The sequence below is a fragment of the Mesoplodon bidens genome (assembly GCF_964165515.1).
Source record: "Mesoplodon bidens genome assembly, chromosome: 12".
In the NCBI taxonomy this organism is placed as follows: Eukaryota; Metazoa; Chordata; class Mammalia; order Artiodactyla; family Ziphiidae; genus Mesoplodon; species Mesoplodon bidens.
In genome coordinates, this window is record NC_138168.1 from 94,059,512 (window position 1) to 94,086,017 (window position 26,506).

The following is a 26,506-nucleotide window of genomic DNA, read 5'->3' on the forward strand; positions in this document are numbered from 1 at the left end:
CAGGAATCTGGCTAAAATTGGTAAGGATGAACTTGCAGCTCAAGGTGGAGGCCTGTTGAGAAGAGGGCCCAGGAGCCTAAGTTTGGTCAAGGAGAGCGTGTCGGCCAGTAGTTCCGCGAGTCCCGTGTGGAGGCCTGTGACGCAGGGAGAGCAGCCTGGCTGCAGCCACCCGGCCCACCCTCGGTGAAGCGCAGCCCTGGCTGTGAATTCCAGTAAACACCGGGCAGTTGCTGTGTGTCGTGTGCTGGCCTGGGACACATTTTCATCCCTGAATTTTCAGTCCCTGTTCTTACCCTGCTGTGTTGAAAGGGTCCCTGTAAGTTCTTCTTTTTAGCTGGGGCTAATGGGGAGGGGAGGAGAGGGCAGACGTCAGATCCTCCACTTCAGGGTGTGAGGGGCCTCATGAGAGGGCCCAGGCCCGGGCCGCAGGTTACCGCTGAGAGGACAGTTGTCCAAGAGTCGGACACGAAGCAATGGAAAAAGAGGACTGTATGTTCTTCCCTGAATCCTGGGACATTGTCCGAGAGATTCTTCCAGTATTATTCAGTTTTCTAACAGAAGGTCCCTCTCTGTTTTACTTTGCTGTTTACTCTTCATGAGAGCTCAAACACTGTGATGTTACCTGTTAACTTGTAGATTTTTGTCTTGTAGAAACATTATTTCTGTCTGATAAAGATCTATCCAAAGGTTGTGGTTCTATTTCTGTAGGACATTAACCCAATTCGTCTCCAACTTTCAAAAGCTCACTTTGGTCGTCCAGCTCTTCAGATGCGCTCGGAACTGGCTTCCTGTCTTACAGTCTCTTTCATTAATTTATATTTGCATGGGTTATGTCTTTTCACCTTTGAACATTATGCCTTAACACCTTTGGGATGCTGGATGTGGCTCAAGGTGGCCACAACTGCTGGTACTGGTTGCCTACAAACACTGCTCCATGGGGGGGGGGGGGTGTGCCCTGGGCTGTCCATCGGTCCACTGTCCCTGTGTCCAGAGCGACTATCCGTGTGTAGCTTTTGACCCCGTTCTCTCAGTGGCAGATAGGGTGCATATGTGTTTTGCTGCCTCTCTCTTCATTTCTCCAAGTGTTTGTCAGTTGAAAGACTGTGAATAAAGGAGCTTCTGGGCTTCTCTTTCCTCTTCTCTCCAGGCCTCATTTACTGGTAACCCAGTCCATTGGGATTGGTCTGGATGTAAGGAGAACAGAGCCATTGCTAGGATGGCCTCCTCCCGTGTCACAGGCTCTAGCTGTACTTGTGCGCCTGCTGCTTCTTCCTAAAATCTCCTGCACTGATGCTTTGTTTCCCAAACCAGTTTGTCAGCTGCTCGAGGGCAGACTCTACTCTGTACTCTTTCTTTGCCCACAGTTGGAGTCTACAAACTTGTTGATTCCTGATTTCTCTTTATACACTTGCCCGTTGATGCCTTTATCTAGTTATTCGTTCACAAGTGCTTGCCAGGCCCCCGTGTGCCTGATCCTGTGCTGGGTGTTACGGATCTGCCAGGGCCACATCTTCTGCCCTGAGGCCCACATCAACCACGTGACGCCCAGACTGTGTTTTGGGCAGTGGGACTCCTACCTAGTGAGACACAACTTTTGTTTTCCAGACAACAGTTATCTAGATAACGACAATTTCATGTATAATTGGCAGGTAGAATAAATGAAATTTCATATATGTGTGTGTATATATATGTGTATAATTTTACAATATATATATTGTATAAGCATACGTATTTGCAATCATCTTAAAAACTACCTTGAGAGTATATGTTGTTAGCAATAAAAGGCTTAAAAAAGCAGAAGAAAGTTATTTTAAAAGGTGATATCCACAGATTTCTCTTTTTAAGCATCTCCTTTCACACCCCACTGACTGCATTGATGGCGGGCTAACACTGCATTAATGCTTTGAAGAGCCGAAGTGCCGGAAGGCATCCTCTAATGCCCGAGTCCCCAAACCTTTGCCTATCCAAAATTGTCTTTGTGAGTGCCATAGAAGAGCACATTGTAACATAACATTCCTGAGGTAATTTGTGATTCAAACTGTGAGAAATTGGCAGTGTGAAAGACAGGAAAAACCAGTACATGTTTAAAAAATAGTGAGCTTTTCACTACTGGGGTAAGCAAGGAGGAAAAACATTTGAATAAAATCAAAGCAGAGGCTGAGCCCGACTTCTTACAAAATAAAGAGGAGAGTGTTTCAAGAAACTCGGTGTTGTCACTTGCAGTTTTAGTAGAAAAATGCTTGAAACAAAAATGTCTTTTTATTGGTGAGGGAAGGCAGCCAACGCAAATGTGGCAGAGCTGCTGCACAAACGGGCCCACGTCTGTGTGGGGCGGGAGTGAAGGCGGTGCTGGTGCTTGCCCTCTTGGCACCATCTCCACGTGGGCTTGGTGGGAGGGTCCTCAGCATCCCGCACGGAGCTCGGGGAAAGAAGCAGGTCTCTCACAGCCTCTCGCTGGATAAGATCTACCTTGGATCCACTCATGGTCCACAGACCTTGCCTTTTTTTTTTTTTTTTTTTTTTAAATCCATTTTGGTATTTTGTCCAGTCTGACATTGTGTTCTGAGACATATCCCCTTTCCACACCAGGCCCAGAGGGCCTGACTGGAGAACTGCCTTATGGCTGAGATCATCATGTTATGAAGTCCATCTCCTGCTTCAGAAACACACTTTCTCAAGGTGAACCCACTGCTAGTAATAGGTCTCCAGTGGTTTGGGGTATATGGATCCATTATGTGTAAAAACTTAATGAGCAAGGCCTCACTCAATTTCAACTTAAATGTGTGCTATTCGTGTCCACTCAGTTTTTAGATATTCTTTATTATTAATGGCTATTAAACGGATAACTTCAAATTCTCTTAGGGGCAAGGGTCCATTAACAGGCAGCACATTCTTAAAAGATAATCCACGAGGGGGGCTTTTCCCAGCCTAGTAATTTATTTACTGAAATAGGGCTTACAGTTTTTTACCCGCCAGGGTTGTTTTGAAGAGTGGAGACGTGTGCTTTGAGTGCCCAGCGCTGTCTGGCAGGAAGTGGGCACAGACAGGAGCTGTTACTGCTGTGCTTGGGCTGCTTGGGGCTCCTGCCCTCAGTCCCCAGCCTGGGAGAGGCACCATTTGCTCTTGTGCTGCTGTTTGCATAGTAAGGATTTTTTTGTTTTGTTTTATCAGAGGACGGGAAGCCCTGATGAAAAGAATAGGCCGTTAAGATAAAAGATGTCTGACCACTGATGGATGTTACTGGCTATATTACATCTTTTATTATGCGTAAGGACATCATACTTATTACATAGAGGACTCTGCTTAGATTTTTTCCAGATTGTGAATTCTGATCCTTTGAACTATTTTGTGTGTTTTTACATTTTAGAATGGGAAGTTTTCCGTCCAAAGTCAGTCAGTCACCACCTCAAATGTTGCTGCATTTGGCCTAGTGAATTTTCATGTAGTTTTCTTTTTAACACCTTTATTGAGATGCACTTGATGCACAGGAAACTGCACGTGTGTACAGTGTATGATTCGAGAGGTTGAGCATGCGTTCACCCGTGACACCATCCCCACAGCCAAGGTGGTGAATGTGTCCATCACCCTGTCTCCGCTCTGTCAGTCCCTGTCTCCTCCTGCCCCACTGCAGACGACCACAGGGCTCTTGCCACTGCGCGCAGCTCAGCTCTCAATGGGCTAGGCTTTTACATAAGTGGGATCACGCAGTGTGCACTCCTTGGTCCAGCTTTCACTCAGCAAAATTATTTTGAGAAACATCAGTGTTGCACGTATCAATTTTACATTTTAGGTTTTCAAAATTAACTCCTATTTGAGCTCCTAGATGGGCAGTATTACTTCTTTGAAATCGTTAAACCTGTTTTCGAACTTTGTTGAGAAATCTCTTGACTAATAATAGTCTTAGTGACAATCTTAAAAGAGTGCTGCCCTGTGCTGTCCTGGTGGAAGTCCGACTCAGCACCTCACTCGCAGGCGCAGCCCCACGGGTGTGTCCGGGGAAGCCTCTTCAGGCTCCTGACCAGCGTGACGTGCTCTGTGTCATGCTGGAGACAGAGAGTGAATGTTAAATATTGTCTGTGTTTGCTCTGAAAGGCGCCATATGTCTCGTGATAACGCCATAAGTACTCATGTCTTTTCCTTTCCAGGAGGTCAGTTATGGGTGTGAGAGGCTTACAGGGATTTGTGAGAAGTAGCTGCCCACATGTATGCGTGGTAGTAAATTTCAAAGAGCTGGCAGAACACCACCGAAGCAGGCATCCTGGAGGGACTCCTACCATCGTGGTCGACGCCATGTGTTGCCTCAGATACTGGTACACGCCGGAATCTTGGATCTGTGGTGGCCAGTGGCGGGAATACTTTGCTTCTTTGCGAGAATTTGTGAAAACTTTCACCGCTGTTGGCATCAAGTTGATATTCTTCTTTGATGGCATGGTGGAGCAGTGCAAGAGAGACGAGTGGGTGAAACGAAGACTCAAGAACAACAGGGAGATAGCCAAGATCTTCCATTATATCAAGTCCCACAGGGAGCAGCCTGGCAGAAACATGTTCTTCATCCCCTCAGGGCTGGCCATATTTACTCAGTTTGCTTTGAAGGCCCTGGGTCAGGAAACTCTGTGTTCATTACAGGAGGCCGACTATGAGGTGGCTTCCTGTGGCCTCCAGAACAACTGTCTTGGGATTCTTGGAGAAGACACTGACTATTTAATTTATGACACCTGTCCCTACTTTTCCATCAGTGAGCTCTCCCTGGACAGTCTGGACACCATCATGCTGTGCCGAGAGAAACTGTGTCAGAGCCTGGGTCTCAGCCTGTCTGACCTTCCTCTTCTGGCCTGCCTGCTTGGCAACGACATCATCCCAGAAGGCATGTTTGAAAGCTTTCGTTACAAGTGCTTGTCTTCTTATACCTCTGTGAAAGAGAACTTTGACAAAAAAGGTAACATTATCTTAGCTGTAGCAGACCACATATCTAAAGTTCTTCGGTTGCATCGAGGTGAGAAGAAGCTGGAAGAGATGTTACCTTTGGGGCCAAACAAAGCTCTTTTTTATAAAGGAGTGGCATCATATCTTTTGCCAGGACAGAAATCTCCATGGTTTTTCCAAAAACCTAAAGGTGTAGTAACTTTGGACAAGCAGGTACTATCCATGAGTTCAGACCCTACATCCAAGCAAGAAGTTCCCATGTGTACACACCCTGAATCCAAGCAAGAAGTTCCCATGTGTACAGACCCTGAATCCAAGCAAGAAGTTCCTTTGTGTACACACCCTGAATCCAAACAAGAGGTTCCCATGTACACAGACCCTGAATCCAAACAAGAAGTTCCCATGTGTACACACCCTGAATCCAAGCAAGAAGTTCCCATGTGTACAGATCCTGAATCCAAGCAAGAAGTTCCCATGTACACAGACCCTGAACCCAAGCAAGAAGTTCCCTTATGTACACACCCTGAATCCAGGCAAGAAGTTCTCTTATGCACACACCCTGAATCCAAGCAGAAATTACCTGTAGGTACGGACCCTGAATTTAACCTAGAAGCACCCCTGTGTACAAACCCTGAAATTAAACAAGAAGATCCTTTAAATATGGGGCCTGAAGTCAAGCAACAAGTAACTATGGTTTCGGATCCTGAAATCTTAAAGGTATGTAGATGTGCCCACCCAAATCTAATATGTCATGATTGAAAGTGTACCCATTGATAGACTTGACAGTGAATATATATTGACTGCCTGCAGTGCTTCCGCTGTGCTCATAGGCGTCCTGGCCATCTCACCCAGTCTCCTGCAAGGGGAGTGCAGACAGGTTGGGTCTGACTGCCAAGGGTGGCACGTGTGCGCTGAAACAGTTCAGGACTTAGTTCTTACACTCTTTAAGGAGGCATTGGCTATCAAGCAGAGGTGTGGTCAGATCAGATCTTTGTTTTTTGAAACATTGGGTACACGGCAGAGAATGGCTATTGGCACATAGGAGGGTTGGGTGGCCTCAGAGAGCTGTGGTCACCCAGGGGCCTGGGGGATTTCAGATTACAGGGATTTGGGGAGCCATTTGGAGGCAAAAAAGGCAGGAGCTGGGGATGGGGTTGCTCTTTCAGGAAGTTTGGCAGAAAGAGCCTGGGATGGGAGGAGGCCGGGAGAATCTGGTGGGCCTGTCTGCCGGTGGCAGGGGGAGGGTAAGGGCAGATAGTGTGCTGTTCCAGTGACACTCGCATTTACTGAGCTTAGTGATACCTTTGAAAACAATTTTTTTTTTTTTGCGGTACGCGGGCCTCTCACTGTTGTGGCCTCTCCTGTTGCAGAGCACAGGCTCCGGACGCGCAGGCTCAGCAGCCATGGCTCACAGGCCCAGCCGCTCCGCGGCATGTGGGATCTTCCCGGACCGGGGTACGAACCCGTGTCCCCTGCATCAGCAGACGGACTCTCAACCACTGCGCCACCAGGGAAGCCCTGAAAACAATTTTGAAATTTCTTAAGTTTCCCTTAATTTTTCCTTAAAAATTTTTTTGCAGTGGAGTCTTCCATCCCTGTCAATAGGTAACCAAAATTCAAATGTGTGCATTTTGACCATACATAGTCACCCTAGAAATCCTTAGGTGCAAAGTTGCTGAATGCAGCAATATCCTGAGTACACACCCACAACCATTGCTGTTTCCTCCAGAGTTACACACTGTTGGATAAACTGAATTCTTGCTTTAGAATTTTCAGGTTAGGTGCATATGTTAAGTTTTTCCAAGTGTGGAATGCTATATAATATCTACAGTTAAGGGCAGAGATAAAAAGATGCTGAGGTGATGAGCTAATTAATGAATTAATATTATGCTTGTAGAGAACTTCTCTGAAAACCCTGTGTATACCCAGAAAAGAATGTTACATCTCAAATTCTATAGAGTTGCCAAAATTAAAGATTTCTTGGTAGAGTGAATATAATTTATTATAGCTATATACATAAATTTGTCAAAATACTAACTCTTATGAAATAAAAGAAGAGTAAGAAATGGAAGAGGGAATAGGAGAATAAATTAGAAGGTATTCTACCTTAAAAGGATCATGAAATATCTAACCATATTGTTTCTGATAGATTCTGTATCAAAAGGGGTGTTATAGAGAAATAGGTTACTTCTAATGATCTTTGATTGGTTAGAGCATCAAGTAATAACTCTTTTGGAATCCTGGCTGACCTTAAAGTTGCTAGCTTGTCTGCCATCCTGATTTAAAGAAATTTTAGCCACGAGATAGACACTCAGACACTCGAGTACATCCAGCCCGAACGATACTATTGGCCATGCACTGTGTGCCAGCCTCCTATATTAACACATTTAATCCTCACAATAGTTCTGTGAGGTCAGCACCTTTGTTAAACCTATTTTACATATGAAGGAAGTGAGGCGTTAAAGGGATTAGGACTCAAGTCTGCAATAATGAATGGGCGTGACTGAGCTGCTTCCTGTGTATGAATAACAACGGGACACCGGCACACAGAGGTTTTGATATTCCAGGTTATTGGCAGCACATTTTAAGGGCTATTAGTGGTAGGCTGGATTTAAATTTTGAAGAGTAATCTGGATGAATTTATTCCTGCAGTAACAAGAATGTTTTTGCAGGAGCATGAAACCTGTATGGAGGATATTATAGGCCATCTGTTCTTAACTACTCATTGAATGAGAAAGTGGTATCCATTTAAATCATCCATCTCATCACTTAACCATGTGCTGCCACTGTGCTGCATTCGAAGTAGAAAGAAATGAGTGCCCAGTGCATAGTTTCTGCTCAATAAAAAATTCCTGAACAGTTGAATGAATGTGATGCAGTTTCTAATCCCAAGGAGTTTATGGTTTAATAGGAGAGGTAAGGCCAGGTAACCAGTGTAGGGTAAATGTGAGTTTGAGCCCATCAGGCCAGGGGTAGGTGAGTTCCTGCTCAAAGAGGATGACAGGGTTATGGAGAGATGACGCTTTAGGGGACCCTCAAAGGGGCGGAGACGGGGAAGTGGCTGGTTGGGAAGGGCCGAAAGAGGTCAGTTTCCCGGAGCACAGAGAGGGTTCTTGCAGAACCGTGGAGGTTGGGCCCCAGAGAGTCCCACGAGGGGCAATGGTGTACGCGGGAAAGGAGAGGGAGGCCTCCGCGGGGCCTCCCTTGACTCTCAGGCTGAAGAACCTGTGGTAGCCGGCCAGATGCTTTGAGGAGGTATTGATTGGGCCTCTGTTTCCAGGAAAGCAGAGTATCGCTGGGGTGAAGGGTGGGTTGGAGAGAGGAGAGATTGGTGGGGGCGGCTGGAGCCCTGAGTAGCATCTCTCCGTCAGGTGGACAGGATGATGAATGACGGCAGAAGGAAGTATGACAAGTCTGGTAGGTGGTTGGAAATTGAGTAAAAGAGGAGTAACAGAAAGTTTGAGCTGGAAGCCCAAAGGAAAGGAAGCACAGAGGCCAGCTTGACGTCATGAGTTCGAGTGACAGTTACTCACAGTTTCTGGGCCCTCAGAGGCGTTGGATTTCCTATTAAAGGTCACTGTTTTGTTTTCAGCGAGAAACCAGTTGCATTTAAATTTCCGGCAGGTCGCCAGAGCACATCACGTCCAGGCAGAGAGCTACCTGGTGTACAACGTCATGAGCAGCGGGGAGGTCGAATGCAGCAACAGCCTGGAGGATGCGATGGACCAAGCTCTGCCCAGCCAGGCCTTCATCTACCGCCCAGTGCGGCAGCGGGTATACTCCCTCTTGCTGGGGGATGGCGAAGGTGAGTCGTGGTCTCGCAGTGGCTGTGCTCGTGGAGCTGAATTCTGAGAACTGGCCAGACAAAGTAGAGTGCATTCTTTCAGGACTTGGGGTTTGTTTCTCTGTGAAATCTGTAATGGAGAATGCCACTCACATCTGTGCAGAATAACGGGTAAATGCCTTGGGACGTCTATATCTAATTAGCAAGCAGTTGACCAGGATTCATTAAAAAAGAAGTGCGTTGTTTCTGTAAAATGTCGAGGTTTTGTTTTTTTTTTTGGCCGCACAGCATACGGGATCTTATTTCTCCAACCAGTGATTGAACCCACGCCCCCTGCATTGGAAGTACAGAGTCTTAGCCACTGGACCACCAGGGAAGTCCCTAAAATGTTGTATTTTTATGCCTTAAAAGGATTCGTACTTTTTAAAAAATGTGAAAACCCTTTCCTCCTGTAGGAGTGTAGGGTGTGTTTATTATTAGAAGACAGCCGTCTAGTTACTGTCCCTCAAAATGCAAGTCTCGTAAAATGATTTATATAATCTAGTACATCATATTTTAAAATATAAACAAAATTTTCCTTTGGAGTTTTTGTAATTAAGTTTATGTTTTTCCATCTGTATTTCAATTTCACAGTAGGAACAAGAGTATAAGGAGAGGACTGTCCATGGCTAGGCCAGTAAAATTGGGAGGACCTTTAACGCCAGGAATAAAATTAATCAGACCCTGTAACCCTCTGTTAGGAACAGTCTGGGGGAATTGGGAGTGTCGGAGAGCACTCTGTAGCACAGACTAGTGGTGCTTAATGCATGCAGTTACCTCTCTGCAAGGCCTTGCTGACCTGAGGCAGGCTGCTGGAACATCATGGTCTGATCAGATGGTGCTGGGATGAGAAACAGAGTCTAGCACACTACTATCAGGGCAAGGATTGAAGCAGAAAAGTCCTGGTGAAAGGATGTCTGTGGCCCATTTGCCTAAACTCCATTATCTCCAAACCCACCAACATTACTATTAATATTATTCCAGAAAGGAAACATTTACATAATCTAAAGGTGGTGATAGAATCATCAGATTGAAGTGTTTTGATTATTCTTTTTTTGGGCAGAGGGAGTGGCAGGTTCTTTGCACCCAGATTTTATTAGATTCCCAGCACCACCCAGCATGTGCTGCCTTCTCCCATAGGTGCTGTTAGAGTTCAGACACTGATGTGGCCTAAGGAGGACATGAGAAAGATGTTTAAGCTGATTTGAAGACAGAAACAGAAGAACCTATGTAAACTTTGAAACCAAATATTATTGAAATAATTTCTCTATTTTTCTTATGTGGTTCTCTGCCCATACTCTTTCTTAACATGAATGATGGCACATTGACTCCAACGATTAAAGAAAAGATATCTTCATCATGAAAAAATTTCACGTTATAGAATAATACTTGCCTAGAATTATTTTTAGAGTATTTTGTTAAATGAGGTTAAAATATATAAACTTCATAACTTAAATTTCCTACTTTGTTAATGCAGTTTATTGACAGCCACAGAGATAACTTTATTAGATAACCACAGTAACAGGAAAATTACTCAGATTGAACTTATCTTCACAACTGACCCTCACTTTTTTCTTTCTCAACTTTTTGGCTTTCTACATGAAGTCTACATTGTTAGGATGTAAACATAAAAAGCTGCTGTTGCAGGTTTATTTATGATGAATATAGTAAAGCGTATTCTATGCTGTTTGCTTGGCTTGGCTTACTATTGCACATGCACCTAAAAGAGATGTCTTTTCTACAGTTGAGCGTGGTGTTCTATAAATGCCAGTATTGCGAAGAGGGCTATGAGAGTCTTCCACCGACTTTCTGTTAGCTTGTTCATAGTTTTTAAGAAAAGAGTGATGAAATCTCCAGATACTGTTGTGGATGTTTTTATTTATTCCCTTCAGTTCTGTTAGTTTTTACTTCAGATGTTTTTGAGGTTCTGTTATTAGTGAATGTACACAGAGGATTGTATGTTTCTTAATGAATTGGCTCCTTTAACATTATGAGATATCCCTTTTTTAGAAAATCTGATCATATTCCCTATGTTGAAGCTGGCTTTGTCTGATACTAGTATACACACCCCACTTTTCTTATGATTATGGTGTATCTTCTTTCTGTCCTTTTACTTATAAACTATTTCTTTATATTTAAAGTATGTCTCTTTTAAGCAGCATATACAGTCTTTCAGTCTCTGTCTTTTAATTGGACTGTTTAGGCCATTTACACTTAATGTACTTATTGACAGTACATGTAATGTCTTCATGGGTTTAAGTCTTCATTTTGCTCTTTGCTCTGTTCTTTTTTCCCTTATTTTCTCCTTTTCTGACTTTTTTTGGATTAATTGAATAATTTTTAGTATTTTGTTTTATATTGGCTTATTATTGGACTTGGATTATTAGATTTACCTGTTTTTGTTTGCTTGTTTTTTTAGCAGTTTTTCTAAGGTTTATAATATATGTCTTTAACGTGTCACAATTTGACTTCAGTATCATACCACGTAATGTGTATTGTAACAACCTTACAACAGTGTACTTGCATTCTCCCTGCTATTCTGTATATTTTTTTTTGTTTTGTTTTTTGTTTTTTGTTTTTTGCGGTACGCGGGCCTCTCACTGTTGTGGCCTCTCCCGTTGCGGAGCACAGGCTCTGGACGCGCAGGCTCTGGACGCGCAGGCTCAGCGGCCATGGCTCACGGACCCAGCCGCTCCGCGGCATGTGGAATCTTCCCGGACTGGGGCACGAACCTGTGTCCCCTGCATCGGCAGGCAGACTCTCAACCACTGCGCCACCAGGGGAGCCCTGTATATTTTTAAAACTTTTAAGATGATTATATACTCAAGGGAGTTGCAAAAAATAGCTCATAGGGTTTCATGTACCCTTCACCCAGCTTCCCCAAAGATGACATCTTATATAATGAAGTACAATATCAAAGCCAGGAATTTGACATTGGTACAGTACTGTTAACTAGATTATAGACATTATTCACTTTTCAGCATTTTGTCCACCCATTCATTTGGTATGTGTCTAGTTCTATGCAGTTTTATCCCATGTCAAGGTACAGGAAGGGTCCATCACCACAGGGGAACTCTCTCATGCTGCCCCTTTGTACCCTGCCCTCTGTCCCTGTCCCCTGGTGACCACTAGTCTGTCCTCCAACTCAACATTTTGGTCATTTTGAGAACGTCACATAAGTGGAAACATAGTAGGTAACGTTTTGAGATTATGCATATGTTTTAAACCCCATAACACAAGATTCTTATTTTCTTATTTACTTTAAACCATGGGTTGGCAAACTTTTTCGTGAAGGACCAGATGATAATAAATATTTTAGGCTTTGAGGGCCCCATAGTCTGTAACAACTGCTGAGCCCTGCTGAGCCAAGTGCCATGGACCTACGTCCAGAAGGGCGTGGCTGTGCCAGTGAAACTTTATCTAGTTTTCCCATGTCACAAAATTTGAATTTTATGTCATCGGTCTGTGTCACAGAAAATTCTTCTTTTGATAATTTTCCAATCATTTAAAACAATATGAAAAGCATTATTAGCTTTCAGACTGTATGAAAGCAAGCAAGCAAGCCAGATTTGGCCTATGAGCCAAGTTTTCCAACCCTTCCTTTGAACAGTCAGTTGTCTTTTTTTTTTTTTTTTTTTTTAAGAATTATTTATTTTTTTTGGCTGCGTTCGGTCTTTGTTGCTGCGTGCAGGCTTTCTGTAGTTGTGGCGAGCTGGGGCTACTCTTCGTTGCAGTGTGCGGGCTTCTTATTGCATCGAGGTGGCTTTTGCTGTGGAGCACGGGCTCTAGGCTGTGCGGGCTTCAGTAGTTGTGGCACATGGGCTCAGTAGTTGTGGCTCACAAGCTCAGTAGTTGTGGCTCGCAGGCTCTAGAGCGCAGGCTCAGTAGTTGTGGCGCATGGGCTTAGTTGCTCCTCGGCACGTGGGATCTTCCCAGACCAGGGATTGAACCTGTGTCCCCTGCATTGGCAGGCAGATTCTTATCCACTGTGCCACCAGGGAAGTCCCAGCCAGTTGCCTTTTAAAGGAGTTAATAGGTGAGATGAGGTCTTCTGTGTGCACCATTTCTGCTGCTCTTTATTTCAGAAATATAATTCTGCTGGATGTAGAATTCTAGATATTTTTGTTGGGCACTTTCAGGGTGTCATTCTGTTGTCTCTGGCTTGTGTTTCTCATGAGTTGACGATGGTCCTTCTGACTGTTGTGTCCACAGGTTGCAAGTGTGTGTTTCTCTGGCTGTCCTTAGGGTTTCTTCTTGACTGCTGGTTTTCAGCCACTGTTTAAGCTGAGCTTTGGAGTCGTTTCCTCTCTGTTTATTCTGCTTGCAACTCTTGAGCTCTTTGGGTCCATTTCTACTCCCTATTGACTTAGAAAACAACATTTCATGAAATGGTGCTCAACTTTTTCTCTCTCTCTCTCACCTGTCACTCTGGGCCTTCAGTTATGTGCCTGGTTCACACCTCACAGCGTCCCTCAGGCACCAAGCCTCGTTTTTATGCCTCTGCTCTCTGTGCTTCAATTTGGGTCACTCTTGTTTTCACATTTACAGCGTCTTTCCTCTGCAGTGTCTAATCTGCTGTAACCCATCCGGTGAAATTGTCATTTCAGATATTGTGTTTTTCAGCTTTTTAAAACAATCTTCCATTTCTTTCTTCCCTGTCTTCATGTTTTCCTTTAAATCCTGCTCCCGGGTCTGTCAGCAGGGCTCCCCATGGTTGTCTTGTCTGGCCTCACTGAGCTTTGCCCTGGACCCACCAGGACCTCGAGCATGCTCCTCTGCGGACTTCTGGAGCCCTCTCTGCACGGCACCAGCTCCTGGTTCTGCCTGCAGCCCCTGCTGTCACGACAGCCTCGTCCTCTCAGAGAGTGGCTTGTTCTGCCGGGCTCTCCCGCCCTAGGCTGCTGTCTGCACGGTGCCTCAGGGTAAAAAGTGTCCACTCGAGAATGCGGTGGCTTCTAGAGTTGTTGGAGAGGGAAGAGTCGTCAGCACGACTGCCCGGTCTCAGCCAACCCCACCCCCCTCTAGTGTTCTGGGTGCTGACGGAGTTGAGTGCTAGTGTGGTTCTTGTTCCTTTTTGGTGACTGTTTTCCCCTTGGAGAGTTTTATCCTGCATGTTTATACATTTTTCTCCCATCCATATGTCTGTTTTCCTCTATTGGAACTGCCAAGAGATGTTGCACTTCCGGGTCTGATGTTCTGTTTCTTCATCTTCTACTTCCTGGTTTGTTTTTCCTGCATTTGGAGAACATTTCACCACTTCAACCTCAGCTTTTTTGGCGAAGTGTCCCTCTCTCCTTCCTCTCTCCATCAGGGAACTTTCTCTTCTCCCTCCTGAAGCTCCTCCTGGACCGTCGAATTCCTGCTGGAAGCCTCAGGTTGCTGGCCTGGCTCCTGTTCTCAGTGGCTCTGTTGGTGGGAGGCCATCAAAGCTGGGTTTACCCCTTTATCCACAGGTGATTTCATTCACTTGCATTGCTTTAAAAACCAAATCCATGTTGAAAAATACAAAATGTATTTTTCTGACTCAGACCATCCTTTTTTTTTTTTTTTTTTAATAGGAGTGTAACTGCTCTACAATGTTGTGTTGGTTTCTGCTGTACAACGAAGTGAATGAGCTATACATATACATATATCCCCTCCCTCTTGGACCTCCCTCCCACCCCCCATCCCACCCATCTAGGCCATCACAGAGCACTGAGCTGAACTCCCTGTGCTTTACAGCAGGTTCCCACTAGCTATCTCTTTTACACATGGTAGTGTATATATGTCAATCCTAAGCTCCCAATGTGTCCCACCCTCCCCCTTCCACCCCTGTGTCCACATGTCCATTCTCTACGTCTCCGTCTCTATTCCTGCCCTGGAAATAGGTTCATCTGTACCATTTTTCTAGATTCCACATATATGCGTTAATCTACGATATTTTTCTCTTTCTGACTTAGCTCACTCTGTATGACAGACTCTAGGTCCATCCACATGTTTACAGATGACCCATCCTTCTGATCAGTTCTCTTTATCCCTCATGCCCTTGAAAACTAACTCCCCCAGATTCCTCCCTTATGCCATCATCAAAATAGATTTCCTCTCTGAAGATGCTTTGTGCTTTTCATTCTTAAGCTTATTACAGTTTGGACTTGCACCCTGTTCACGTGGGTGTTGTCCAGTGGTCCTCCTCCCCACTAGGCTGAGAGAGCAGGAACTGTTCAGGGGGCATTTGCCATACCTGGCAGGTTTCTCAGGTGAAGTAGGTGACCGATATTTTGTGTGTTGAGTGTGTGTTTAAAATGTTACCTTTTCAGGAGTACTTGCATTTAGCAAGGCATTCCTTAGAAAAGGATTACCCTAATGGTTGAATTTCAGACATGGGAGGGAGAGCGATGATCTCTCAAATCCCACTAGGTAAGCAGCTGTCTCTAAGCCCCGTCTGACTGGCAGGCAGGAGCCCACTCATTTGGAGTGAGGTTTAGAATCAAAGTTGCCTTTAACTCCACGGTCATCGACTTTCAGCACTAGGGCTCCTGCAGGTGCACAGCTGTGGACCCTGGAGGTCTGAGCCAAAGCACAGCACCGAACTGATGGCTTCATACTTCAAAGATCATAATTATGGGCAAGATTTGGATAATGGATCTGTTGGATACTCCAGTTCATCTGGAATGTTGGAGGGTGCCTCTTCAGGGAGTGGTTGGTCGCTGTCACTCTTACATGTATTTTATATAGTTGAATATATGGTATTTAGGCAGCTCAATGGCATCATGGCCAAAAGTAGGGAGAAACCCTGAAATCAACTCAGACCTCAGCCCATCCTTGGCTTCATACCCATTCTTACCACTGATTTTAATTCTGTCTCCGTTTTTTAGTTTCCCTAATGATAAGATTAGGTTAGATCACCATAAAACTTGATATATATTAGGAAATAGAAGGAACTCAGAAAGATGCAGGAAGGCACATCCTGTTCCGCTCTCCTCCTCGTGTCTCACTGGTTTGCAGCTCTGGAGAAGAGCCCACGCCTGTGGCAGTCTTTAACAGTTAAGGTTAACTGTCCTTTTTCCTTGTCATTCTCTCCTCGTTTTCACTTAGCAGACATTCTAGGAATCCGTGGGAGTTGCAGGAGAACGATGGTCTTGTGATGGGCAGTTGGGGAGTCATGTCATCCGTGTGGCACCTTTACAAAGCACCTATAGGCCATCAGCTCATCCAGGTCCTAGAGGATGACCTAAAAGGTGACTTTGTTTTTCAAATGTATACAAAAAAGAATGGGGAGTTCTTCTGTTTTTTTAAGGACTAAAGCCACACATAATTATAGATGAAACCAGCAATACAAAAAATATTACAGGATCATAAGGACATATATATACTTTTTAAAGCCTGGAGGATTGTTATCAAACTTGAAAATCCCAGTATTTGAGCGGTTAAAGTTGACATTGCTTCTGCTCATTCTCTTTTCCCCTCCCAGTGCTCACAGACCCTCCAGGTTGTGTGAGAGGAGTGGGCACTGCTGAGAGTGTGTGTTGGCATAATCGAGAGTGTTTATGGGAGAGCGGTTGGACGTGTAGACAGTTCCACAGTTTTGCTCCCAGGGGAAAATGTCTTAGTTATACTAGAAGCTTTTATAAAGCAGTATAATGAGTCTGTCCTTTGGGAATAGCAGAAGAACAAGTTTGATTATGCTACTTTTCTGTTTTCCACATAAAATGTTATAGCGTGACTAGAGAGTAAAACTAGCAAAGAAATTTTACTTGAGTTTTTACTTTGCTCTTTTGAACTCAGAGCCTAGCAAATTGAAAGTTCAAATGAGAAAATCAACCTTTTCTTTTAGGAATTACCAAACTCAGTTTCCTCTTCTCTTTTTCTTGATATGTAGGCATTTAAGAAGATTCTTTTAATTCAGACAGACCAAATTATTGCAAACATTTCTGCTGTTGTTTCAAAGTGCATACCAGATTAAAACCTCTGAAATTATGTGGAACCCCAGAGAATGTGCTAAACTATAGGATTTGCAAGCAAAATGCATTTATTTTTATTTTAAGAAGATTTCAGGTAACACTTTGCATCTGGCTGTGGCTTTTAGAAGGAGTGGGGAGCTGTAACTGTGTCTGTGGTAGGCATAGTCTGAATTAACAGTGAAAATGCTTCCAAATGAATGTTTAGGTCTGGACAGAGACCTTATCCAGACTACAGACTTACTCTGCCATGTTGATAGCATTTTCTAGCTGCTCTGCACTGCCTTTTTACCCTCTTCTGGCAGAAGGAGGAAACGAAGGCATATTGAGGGTCTCTGTCACCGGGCAGCTCACCAGGTGAGGTCAGGACGCAGAAGAACCTGCAGACACCTGCCCTCCACTTCGGAGAAGATGCTTGTTTTTATCCCTCTTTTCCTGTATCCTTCCCCACAATTTATAAAATGTTGTTTGGGGAATGAAAATTCAGATTAGCAGTTCTGATTGAACTTTTATCCTCTGGCTAGTTAATTTTAATTGAAAATTAAGAATTTCCTATTCAAGGCTCTGTAAGTAGGTAGCTGTAAGTACTGCATTTTAAGCAACATAGTTTGTTGTTCTGAGACCTAGTCAGTTAAACTCATCAGATGTCAGTTAATCATTTTATTGTAAAAGCAAAAGCTTCGGGCTTCCCTGGTGGTGCAGTGGTTGAGAGTCCGCCTGCCAATGCAGGGGACATGGGTTCGTGCCCCGGTCCGGGAGGATCCCACATGCCGCGGAGCGGCTGGGCCCGTGAGCCATGGCCGCTGAGCCTGCGCGTCCGGAGCCTGTGCTCCGCAACGGGTGAGGCCACAACAGTGAGAGGCCTGTGTACTGCAAAAAAAAAAAAAAAAAAAAAAGCTTCCCTTCTTTTGTTAATTAAGAAATACTTTGTAATTAATATTCACTTAACCCTCAGTGGTCTAAGTTATGGAGAAAAGAGGGAATTTGGTGTCGATGCTGGTCTAAATAATGAGGAAAGAGGGGATTGGGCATCAGTGGTGGTCTAAATTTTGAGGGAAGAGAGATCTTGGTGTTGGTGCTGGCCTTGGGCCTGTTTTCTCTGCCGGGCCTGATGCAGAGGTGGGTTCACAGCTCCTATTGGACTCATCTCGATGGACAGCTGTTTCCTCCTGGATTGCAGATGAACGACTGATACTGTGTGGCATTTCTCTTGGAATATTTGTCCAAAAGATGACTTCCCTGGATCTTAACAAGAAAGGAAATAACAGAAGGTCCATCAGGTGTTTTTATTTTATTTCTTTAATTTTTATTCATTTATTTATTTTTTGGCTGCATTGGGTCTTCATTGCTGTGCGCGGGCTTCTCATTGCGGTGGCTTCTCTTGTTGCGGAGCACGGGCTCTAGGCGCGCGGGCTTCAGTAGTTGTGGCTCGTGGGCTCTAGAGCACAGGCTCAGTAGTTGTGGTGCACGGGCTTAGTTGCTCTGCGACATGTGGGATCTTCCTGGGCCAGGGCTCGAACCCGTGTCCCCTAGCATTGGCAGGCGTAGTCTTAACCACTGCGCCACCAGGGAAGCCCCTGTCAGGTTTTTTTTTTTTTTTTTTGCTGTGCGTGGGCCTCTCACTGTTGTGGCCTCTCCCGTTGCAGAGTACAGGCTCCGGCTGCGCAGGCTCAGCGGCCATGGCTCATGGGCCCAGCCGCTCCGCGGCATGTGGGATCTTCCCGGACCGGGGCACGAACCCGTGTCCCCTGCATCAGCAAGCGGACTCTCAACCACTGCACCACCAGGGAAGCCCTGTCAGGTGTTTTTAAATAAAGGATACCAGTGCCCATCGTGAACCTATCTTTACTTTCTTTGTGTGTTATTTAGAATTAAAACTTTGAGATGTCACCTCTGAACCTCTGTGCTGTGAACAGTTTTCGATGAAAGATGGTCACTTCCACGCGGTGTGAAGTGTGGTTTTGTGAATGTTTTAGTGATTCCCAAGGAGTCAATTGGCAGGCTAGGTTCATCAATGGCAGCGGTTGAGTGTGAGTTACTAAACCTACTAAGGTTTGTCTCTTGGCATGAGTAGGACAGTATTCACTCAGTTGGCTGTTTTTTAATGTAATGGAAACCTAGGCCAAGAGGATTCTATAGAAAGTGGATTGTTTTGTTCTTAACAACATCAATAATACTTCTCAGATTTTCTTTCTTTTTAAAAATTTTTTGGTATGTGTGAAATTTAGACTAAGATGAATTTGCTCATTAAACTTAACAGTTAATGAATATTTGCTCTGGGCCTTGTTTTATATGAAGAAGACACAGTTCTTGCTCTGGGGAGCTCACAGTTAGGGTGGGCAGCCGCGGGAAATATGCAGGCATATGCGGGACCCCGGCCAGAGAACTAGGGGAGGGAGGCATGGGGTGCTGGGGGGTGCAGGGGGAGGCGCTGGCCCCACACTAGCGGGACTGACGCCTAAGCTGAGAGTGAGGGAAAGGGGGAGTTCACCAAGTGCCCGTCAAGGGAAGTGGGCCTCTGCGGGGCGGGGGGCGGGTAGAGAAGAGAGTATGGACCAAATGCAGAGGTAAGAAAAGACAAGGTGAGTGTGGGGACCTGGGGGGCTGCAGCTTAGTGGAGCCCGGGGTCCCCAGACCAGCAGCGTCAGCCGCCCAGGAACCAGTCACCACCCGCTGAGCAACTCAGGGGCCCTGGGCAATTGCTGGGCTCCAAGGTCCGCACTCTCTTCTGGTCCCTGGGCAGCTATTGGGGGATCTTAATTAGAAAGAGTGACCAACCTGGTCAGTTTTTCATTTTTAAAAAAGCAAAACCCCAAAAGCCCCCATTGACGTGGAGAATGGCTTGAAAGGAGATGAGACTGAAGAGGAGCCTGCTCTCGCCAGGGCAGTGCCGGCGTGAAGGGGTGAGGCCAAGAGTTCCCCTTGTGGGCCCCAGGCCAGGGCTGGTGTGGTGAGGGCCCTGGGGGCGGACAGGGTCTGGAGGCCGCAGGGGAGCCTGGCGCTGATGGCTTTGAGAGGCTGAGTGAGAACGCTGAGTAGGACAGGCTTCCGCCACCTCCGCTTTGCTGAGGACGGTAGGAGGATGGAAGCCAGCTGAACTTCTGTAGCAATTAATAATCCAGCAGCAGACAGAAAGGCCTTTAATTCTAGATGATTTCTATCAGCTTTCTGAATTGTCTGACATAACAGTAGTCTTGATAGTTGCGTAAAGTAGTGAATTTAAGAACAGAAAGGACTGTCCTATTCCTCCAGTTCTCTGTAAGTGTTTTCTGGAGTGGTGGCAGGGTGGGCAGGAAGGACGGCAGAATGCTGCAGGAGTCATCTCCGTGGCTGCCTCTCTGCCTGGTAATCAGTCACTTACCCAGGTGATCCTGCCCCCCCCCACCAGGGTTATCATTCTTGTTGGAATGAACGGCTGGTTGTCAGATCAGAGGGTAGGGGACCCACTGCTGGAAGCCCAAGCCTCTCAGTGACCTTGGATGTGAGAACTCTCTGTGCTCACCAGCGTGGACTTGGGCCTGGCCGATGTGGGTCTGTGGCAGTGTTAGCCTGGTGATGAATGGGCACTCACGCATGTCCACTGATGCAGCTGTCTTTACTCAGGTGGTGCCAGCACCTGCCCCACTGTCAAGGAGTGGTTTGTGTACTCTGGGAACCCACTGAGGCAGCCGGACCTCGTCAGGCCTCTGCAGATGAGCATTCCAGGTACAGACAGCCCTGATTGAAATAAATCACGGATTTGTTCACCAAGTGATGCAAGTCCATTACTGATCTCTGTGGAAACATACTTTTCCAGAACTGTACACGTACTAATTTTCATTTCTACCGTGGGTCCCAGAGCAATGTATCTAATAAAGTTCTAAAAAGCTGAGGAAAGGGCAGTATACCGAGTTCCCCGGGGCCAGTCTGCCGAATCGTCCTGCCTCGTTCCCCTCCCACTGCTCAAGGTCCATGTGGGGGGGGGGGTGGAGAAAGGTCGTCATGGTTTGGGCCCCAGGACCTGACGCCTGGCCGCCACTCAGTGAAACCCGCCCAACTGACGAGGCTGAGTTCTTGCTACTCTGTCTGAGTCAGTTCTCGTCTTGTTCCCACCACTGAAGGGGGGCTTGAGGAACTGGGCAGGGGAGGCGAAGAAAAGTTATTTTAACTGGAAAAAAAGTTTTTTCAAGGGAGGTATCTTAAAACACATAATGGGAGGAGAGGAAAAAACAAAGTTCTCCGAAAAATTAGTTGAAGTAAATCCTTCCTGTGAGTTCTTAGTATCTGAAAAAGGTCAAGAATGTTTCTAGGAGATAGCGTTTTACATACAGACAGCTGAAGAAGAGGGGGTTTAGGGTTTATTCTAGTGGCCCTCATTATTGTTTCAGAAAACAAATACTTTTCTAAGACTTTTATATTCCGTTTTTGTATGTATTAAATTCTCTCAAGTCGCTATTGTTTTCTATCACTCAAGCCTATAATTTACCAAATAAGGGTTTGAACACTGCAAAACATTTTTCTTATAAGTGGAATTGTATAGGGAGAGAAGTTGAAGGAATATTTCCTTACTCTCTCAGTTGGTGAGTGATATACTCAAACCTAAAAAGGTGTGCTTATCACAAAAACAAATTAAGATGAATTGACATTTGGTTTTACAGCAAGAAGTATTTTTAAAGGATAGCCAAAATCGTTTCCCAGAGACGTTCTGCTATATATGTAATTTTCATTTTATAGGATCTTTCCAAAAATAATGTGGAAAGTGATTATGATAGTTCTTTTCCTCATTTGAATTATGGAGAATATTTGGTTATTCATTATTACGAGTGAATTTTAGAGACAACTACATATAAGGTTTTAATAAGCTCTAGAAGTCATTCATTTATCAGAGAGACTGCTTCTGGGTCTTGTGAACCACAGGTTTGTGCGTGTGGCACACCCAGACTGCAGTTGGGACTCTGCTTCCAGAAGGAGCTGGGGCCGGCACGTCTGCCATCACTAGGAAGCCGGAAATGGGATCTTGAACTTTTGTTGCAGGTGGTTTAGATGAATGACTCTGTTCATGCTTATGTTAATAATGATACAAGATGACAAGATTTTTATATATAAATAACTTTCTATATCCATGAGGAAAAATGCCAAGTGGTTTTAGACTAAATTGGAAAACGGACTATCCAATTCCTGTCTCAGATGTTTTCTATCACCCTGACGATGTGGGATTAAAAGCAGTGGACTCTCCTGCTTGATCCTTACCTTGGCAGTCCCCTTGTGCACAGGTGCAAGGTGTCCTTGCTGCCTGATTAAAGCCATCCTTTCCAGCAAGGCCAGCGGCACTGCTAGAGCTGTTGCTTTAGGAGACCATGTCTGATCCTTCTTCTTCTCCTGAGATGGTTCAGTTAGGTTGATATCATGAATGTTACATTTTCAGTGAGTCTCCCAATGTAGCGGCCAGTGTAGAAAAAAAGACTTTTACCTCTAACAGCACACATGATTTAACACTTGCTTTCTTAAATGGTGGAAATAAACAATAAATCAGATGTTTTTTAACAAAGTGGAAAGGAGACAGAAGGGCAGCAGAAAAATTACAAAGATTACCTAAAAATTAGGTAAGAATTAAAAAGGGGAAAGAATTATAAATGACCAGCCAGGGAGCAGAAAAATTAATTTCATTACTGGTATATTTTATTCAGGGAGCTCATTTACATGCATATATTCCATCCACATCCCCATCTTTACATGTGTGTACATATACACACATCCAGATGTACTAGCTATATTACGTTTATAATTGTATAGATATTACATTCCACTTATCTTACAGTATGTCATGAAAGATGATGTTCCTGGTAACACAAGAAGGGTGTACCTTGAAATTTAACTTCCTTTCCCCAGACGACCCTTACAGGATCCTTGCGTCCATGTGTGTTTGTTCATTCATCACACTTCACTTACGGATGTTCTGCATTTTGTGTTGTGAGTCTTGGACCGCATAACAGGCAAGCATTTGAAATAGCTTTCTAGCTCTAGAACTGGAGATTCTTCTTTAGACAAAGTGTAGATGATTTTGTTTATTCTTCGCAGAGCCATTTTTTAGTCATAATAAGCATATCCTTATTTTACAAACCTAGGAAAGCTGATTGCACGTATCTAATTGGTAATTTGTCTGTCTGTTGGGGCGGCCAAAAGTTCCTTCGTTTTTTCCATAAGGCGGCTCTAGTAGCACTTGGTTGTCTTTAACTTCATTCAAAACAACTTTGTTAGGTTGTATTATGACAGCTGTCATGTCAGCGTGCAGTTAATAAAAGACTTAACAAAATTGGTGAATTTTTGTGTAGCCATTTTAACATTGAAGATGGAAGAAAAAAGCAACATTTTTGGCATATTTTGCTTTATTATTTCAAGAAAGGTAAAAATGTAACCGAAATGCAAAAAAAGATTTGTGCAGTGTATGGAAGAGGTGCTGTGACTGATCGAATGTGTCAAAAGTGGTTTGTGAAGTTTCATGCTGGAGATTTCTCACTGGATGATGCTCCACGGTCGGGTAAACCAGTTGAAGTTGGTAGCGATAAAATTGAGACATTAATTGAGAACAGTCAACGTTATTCCATGCAGGAGATAGCTGACATACTCAAAATATCCAAGTCAAGAGTTGAAAATCATTTGCACCAGCTGGTTATGTGGATGTTTGGGTTCCACATAAGTTAAGCGAAAAAAACCTTCTTGACCGTACTTCCACATGTAATTCTCTACTGAAATGTAATGAAAACGTTCCATTTTTAGAACAAATTGTGACAGGTGATGAAAAGTGGTTACTGTACAATAACGTGGAACGGAAGAGATCGTGGGGCAAGCAAAATGAACCACCACCAACCATACCAAAGGCCAGTCTTCATCCAAAGAAGGTGATGTTGTGTATATGGTGGGATTGGAAGGAAGTCCTCTATTATGAGCTTCTTCCGGAAAACCAAACAATTAATTCCAACAAGTGCTGCTCCCAATTAAACCAACTGAAAGCAGCACTCGATGAAAAGCATCCAGAATTAGTCAACAGAAAATACATAATCTTTCATCAGGATGATGCAAGACCACATGTTTCTTTGATGACCAGGCAAAAACTGTTACAGCTTGGCTGGGAAGTTCTGATTCATCTGCTGTATTCACCAGACATTGCACCTTTGGATTTCCATTTATTTTGGTCTTTACAAAATTCTCTTAATGGAAAAGCTTTCCGTTCCCTGGAAGACTGTAAAAGGCACCAGGAACAGTTCTTTGCTCAAAAAGATAAAAAGTTTGGGGAAGATGGAATGATGAAATTGCCTGAAAGATGGCAGAAGGTGGTGGAACTGAAGGGTAAATACATTGTTCAGTAAAGTTCTTGGTGAACATGAACAATGTGTCTCTTATTTTTACTTAAAAACGGAGGGTACTTTTTGGCTAACCCAATAGAATGGTCTTTTAAAGTGTTGTTCAAGAATCAGTGAGTGAACCTAGTATTTCTTGGCTATATGAAGATGTTTGACTCGCTAGAGTCTTGCAGAGCATCTTAGAAGACTATTTCATACAATGAAATGAGGTGGAGCGGTATAGTTTATGACAAGAAGGGGCTATGTTCGATTCTTTCCATTATTTGGTGAACAACCGCAGTGAAGTCTTCTTACCTCAGCTCCTCGTAACATGTGCTGTGGACGGTTTCCGTCTTGACACTCGTCAGTACAGGTGAAAAACGTGTCGTCACATCTTGGAGGTGTCTGGGGTGGTGACTGGGGGTCATCAACCTGCTCTCTGGGCGAGAGAATGTGCTGCTCGTGAGGAGATTCGGTCAGGGCCCCAGCCTCTGAAGCCACCTCCCTGATGTTGTGGATTAGAATAAATGGATTGAAAAGCTCAGTTGTGTGTTTCTTCCATTTGTAAAGACGATTGGAAGCTTTGTCAACTAAATGTTACAAATACACGTATGAGTCACAAGCCAGTGGCTGAATTTTGCACTGACTGCTTTTTATACCTAATTCACTATACTTTGAATGTATTAGGTAGAAGCACTATAACACTGTTATTTTGCAAGCATGAAATTAGCTCATCCATGGAAGTTTAGAATTTAACATATTGAGGTGTCAACTCATTCTAGTCCATTTATATCTGAATGAATTTTTTTACTTATTGTAAATAAGCTACTGAAGTTTATCCAACCAGAATAAAGATTCAGTTTGCATGTGAGTAGTCAGCGTTTTTTATTTTGTCTTTTTTTGGCCAGGGTTGCTCTTTCAAACAGAATGCTAAATAAATACTCATTTAAATCAGACTTACGAATTAAAACCTTCACAAGTAAATTTGAGACACACAGTGTATGCAGGTTAATTTCTGGAAGTGTCACCTCTCTCTTTCTCAGAGTGCACACACACCAGACAGTTTTACGGTTTCTTACCCTAGGAATATACAAGGAAAATAATCATAGGATAACTCTAAAACCCAGCGATTACATTATTTCCGTATAGAAAGCACACAGAAGTGCTACGGTTTAGAGTGTAGGAGTGTATTCATTCACTCGTGCATTTATAGTTGTAAAAGCACACACGGGACCATTGCTTTGTTACTAGTGAAGCATCCAGTAGCCTCCACCCTGGGGTGGGTCCGCCCAGGTATCTCGGACAGTCTTCCAAGTTGTCATTCACAGAAATGACCACTTTCCTTGTCCCTCTGCGTGCCCTTCCAGGGCTCGGTTGCTCCGAAAAGCCTTGAGACTTTCCTGTCTGTCCACAGATTCATGCAAAAACCTTTGCCAAGTGACATAATTTGGTTTTTGAAGCTGATGTGTTCCAGAGGCAGTGTATTGTAGTTGGTGACCTACAGACCAGATCACCTGCTTAGATCTCTGGATTGTTCTTTGGAACGTCTCAGCTGCCCATGGAACTCTGGGTAAAGTGTCAGGGCTACCCTTGATCTTTTCTGGCAGAGTTACACAATTTTCTCATATTGTGAAATATTTTTACTTTGCTATTTTCAGCTATTTAAAAATGTGAAAGTCATTAATAGTTTATGGGTTGTACAAAAACTGACAATGAGCTGGATTTTGCCCACAGGCTGCTATTTGCAGACCCCTGCAAGATGATTGTTTTCCAGAAAAGCGTGTTTCTAAGAAGTAATAGCTGACCCTGTGATTCTCTTGGAATAATATTTCTATCTTAAAAACTAGTGCCGTTGTTTTTGCCAAAACAAAATTACCTTCATTTTCTTTCTTCCAAGGGAAAAGATGATTTAATAAATAATGAAAAAGTATTTTGGGGAGGAGGGAACACTTCAGCCATATCAGAAATGCAAGTGACTTTTGCTGGGCTGTTTCACTTCTGATGGTGGGAAATACACACCTGAGAATATTGAATGACATTGTGAGAAGCATAAACAGAAAAGGGGAAGAACTTCCTTTTTTGAGTCACTTAATTCTGATACCATTTGGTTAGTGAGTTTTGTTTCTTAGTGAACCTGTGGGATGGTTAGGGCCAGCCGTCCTTGCACTTGAGGATGCCTTGCAGCCACGGGACCTACAGAAAGTCACAGCTGCTGCTCTTGGCAAGACTTGGCCCAGCCCAGGCCTGGCCCCTCTGGGCAGAAGGAGCAGGGCTGCTGTGTCTTCCTCCAGACTCGTGCTGCCATTGACAGCGACTTGGGTAAATGAGTGAGAAGTTTTTCTTTTCTTTGATTTTAATAATTTAAACATATATATGAAATGTAGGAATAAAACACAAATTTAGTAGAATTTTAATATTTTAGGAATTTCTGTTTAATAGTTCTAGGGATGTGCTTTCCAGAGCATGGAGCTCACAGGTGCCCTGCTTATCCCAGTCTCTAGTTT

At 44.1% G+C, this 26,506-nt stretch overlaps 1 protein-coding gene across 4 annotated transcripts in view; it reads left to right on the forward strand.

The window, feature by feature from the left end:
• Positions 1-26,506, forward strand: part of FAM120B (family with sequence similarity 120 member B) — a 62,115-nt gene that overhangs the window by 7,139 nt on the left and 28,470 nt on the right. For 2 of the 4 annotated variants that reach the window (XM_081251215.1, XM_081251212.1), the window contains exons 2-4: positions 4,146-5,640; positions 8,548-8,728; positions 20,287-20,388. In XM_081251215.1, the coding sequence (XP_081107341.1) occupies positions 4,156-5,640; positions 8,548-8,728; positions 20,287-20,388 (1,768 nt within the window). In that variant the 5' untranslated portion in view covers positions 4,146-4,155. Of the gene's footprint in view, positions 1-3,242; positions 3,268-4,145; positions 5,641-8,547; positions 8,729-20,286; positions 20,389-23,439; positions 25,439-26,506 lie in introns of those variants that run through there. The other 2 variants (XM_081251214.1, XM_081251213.1) reach the window with 2 other exon arrangements.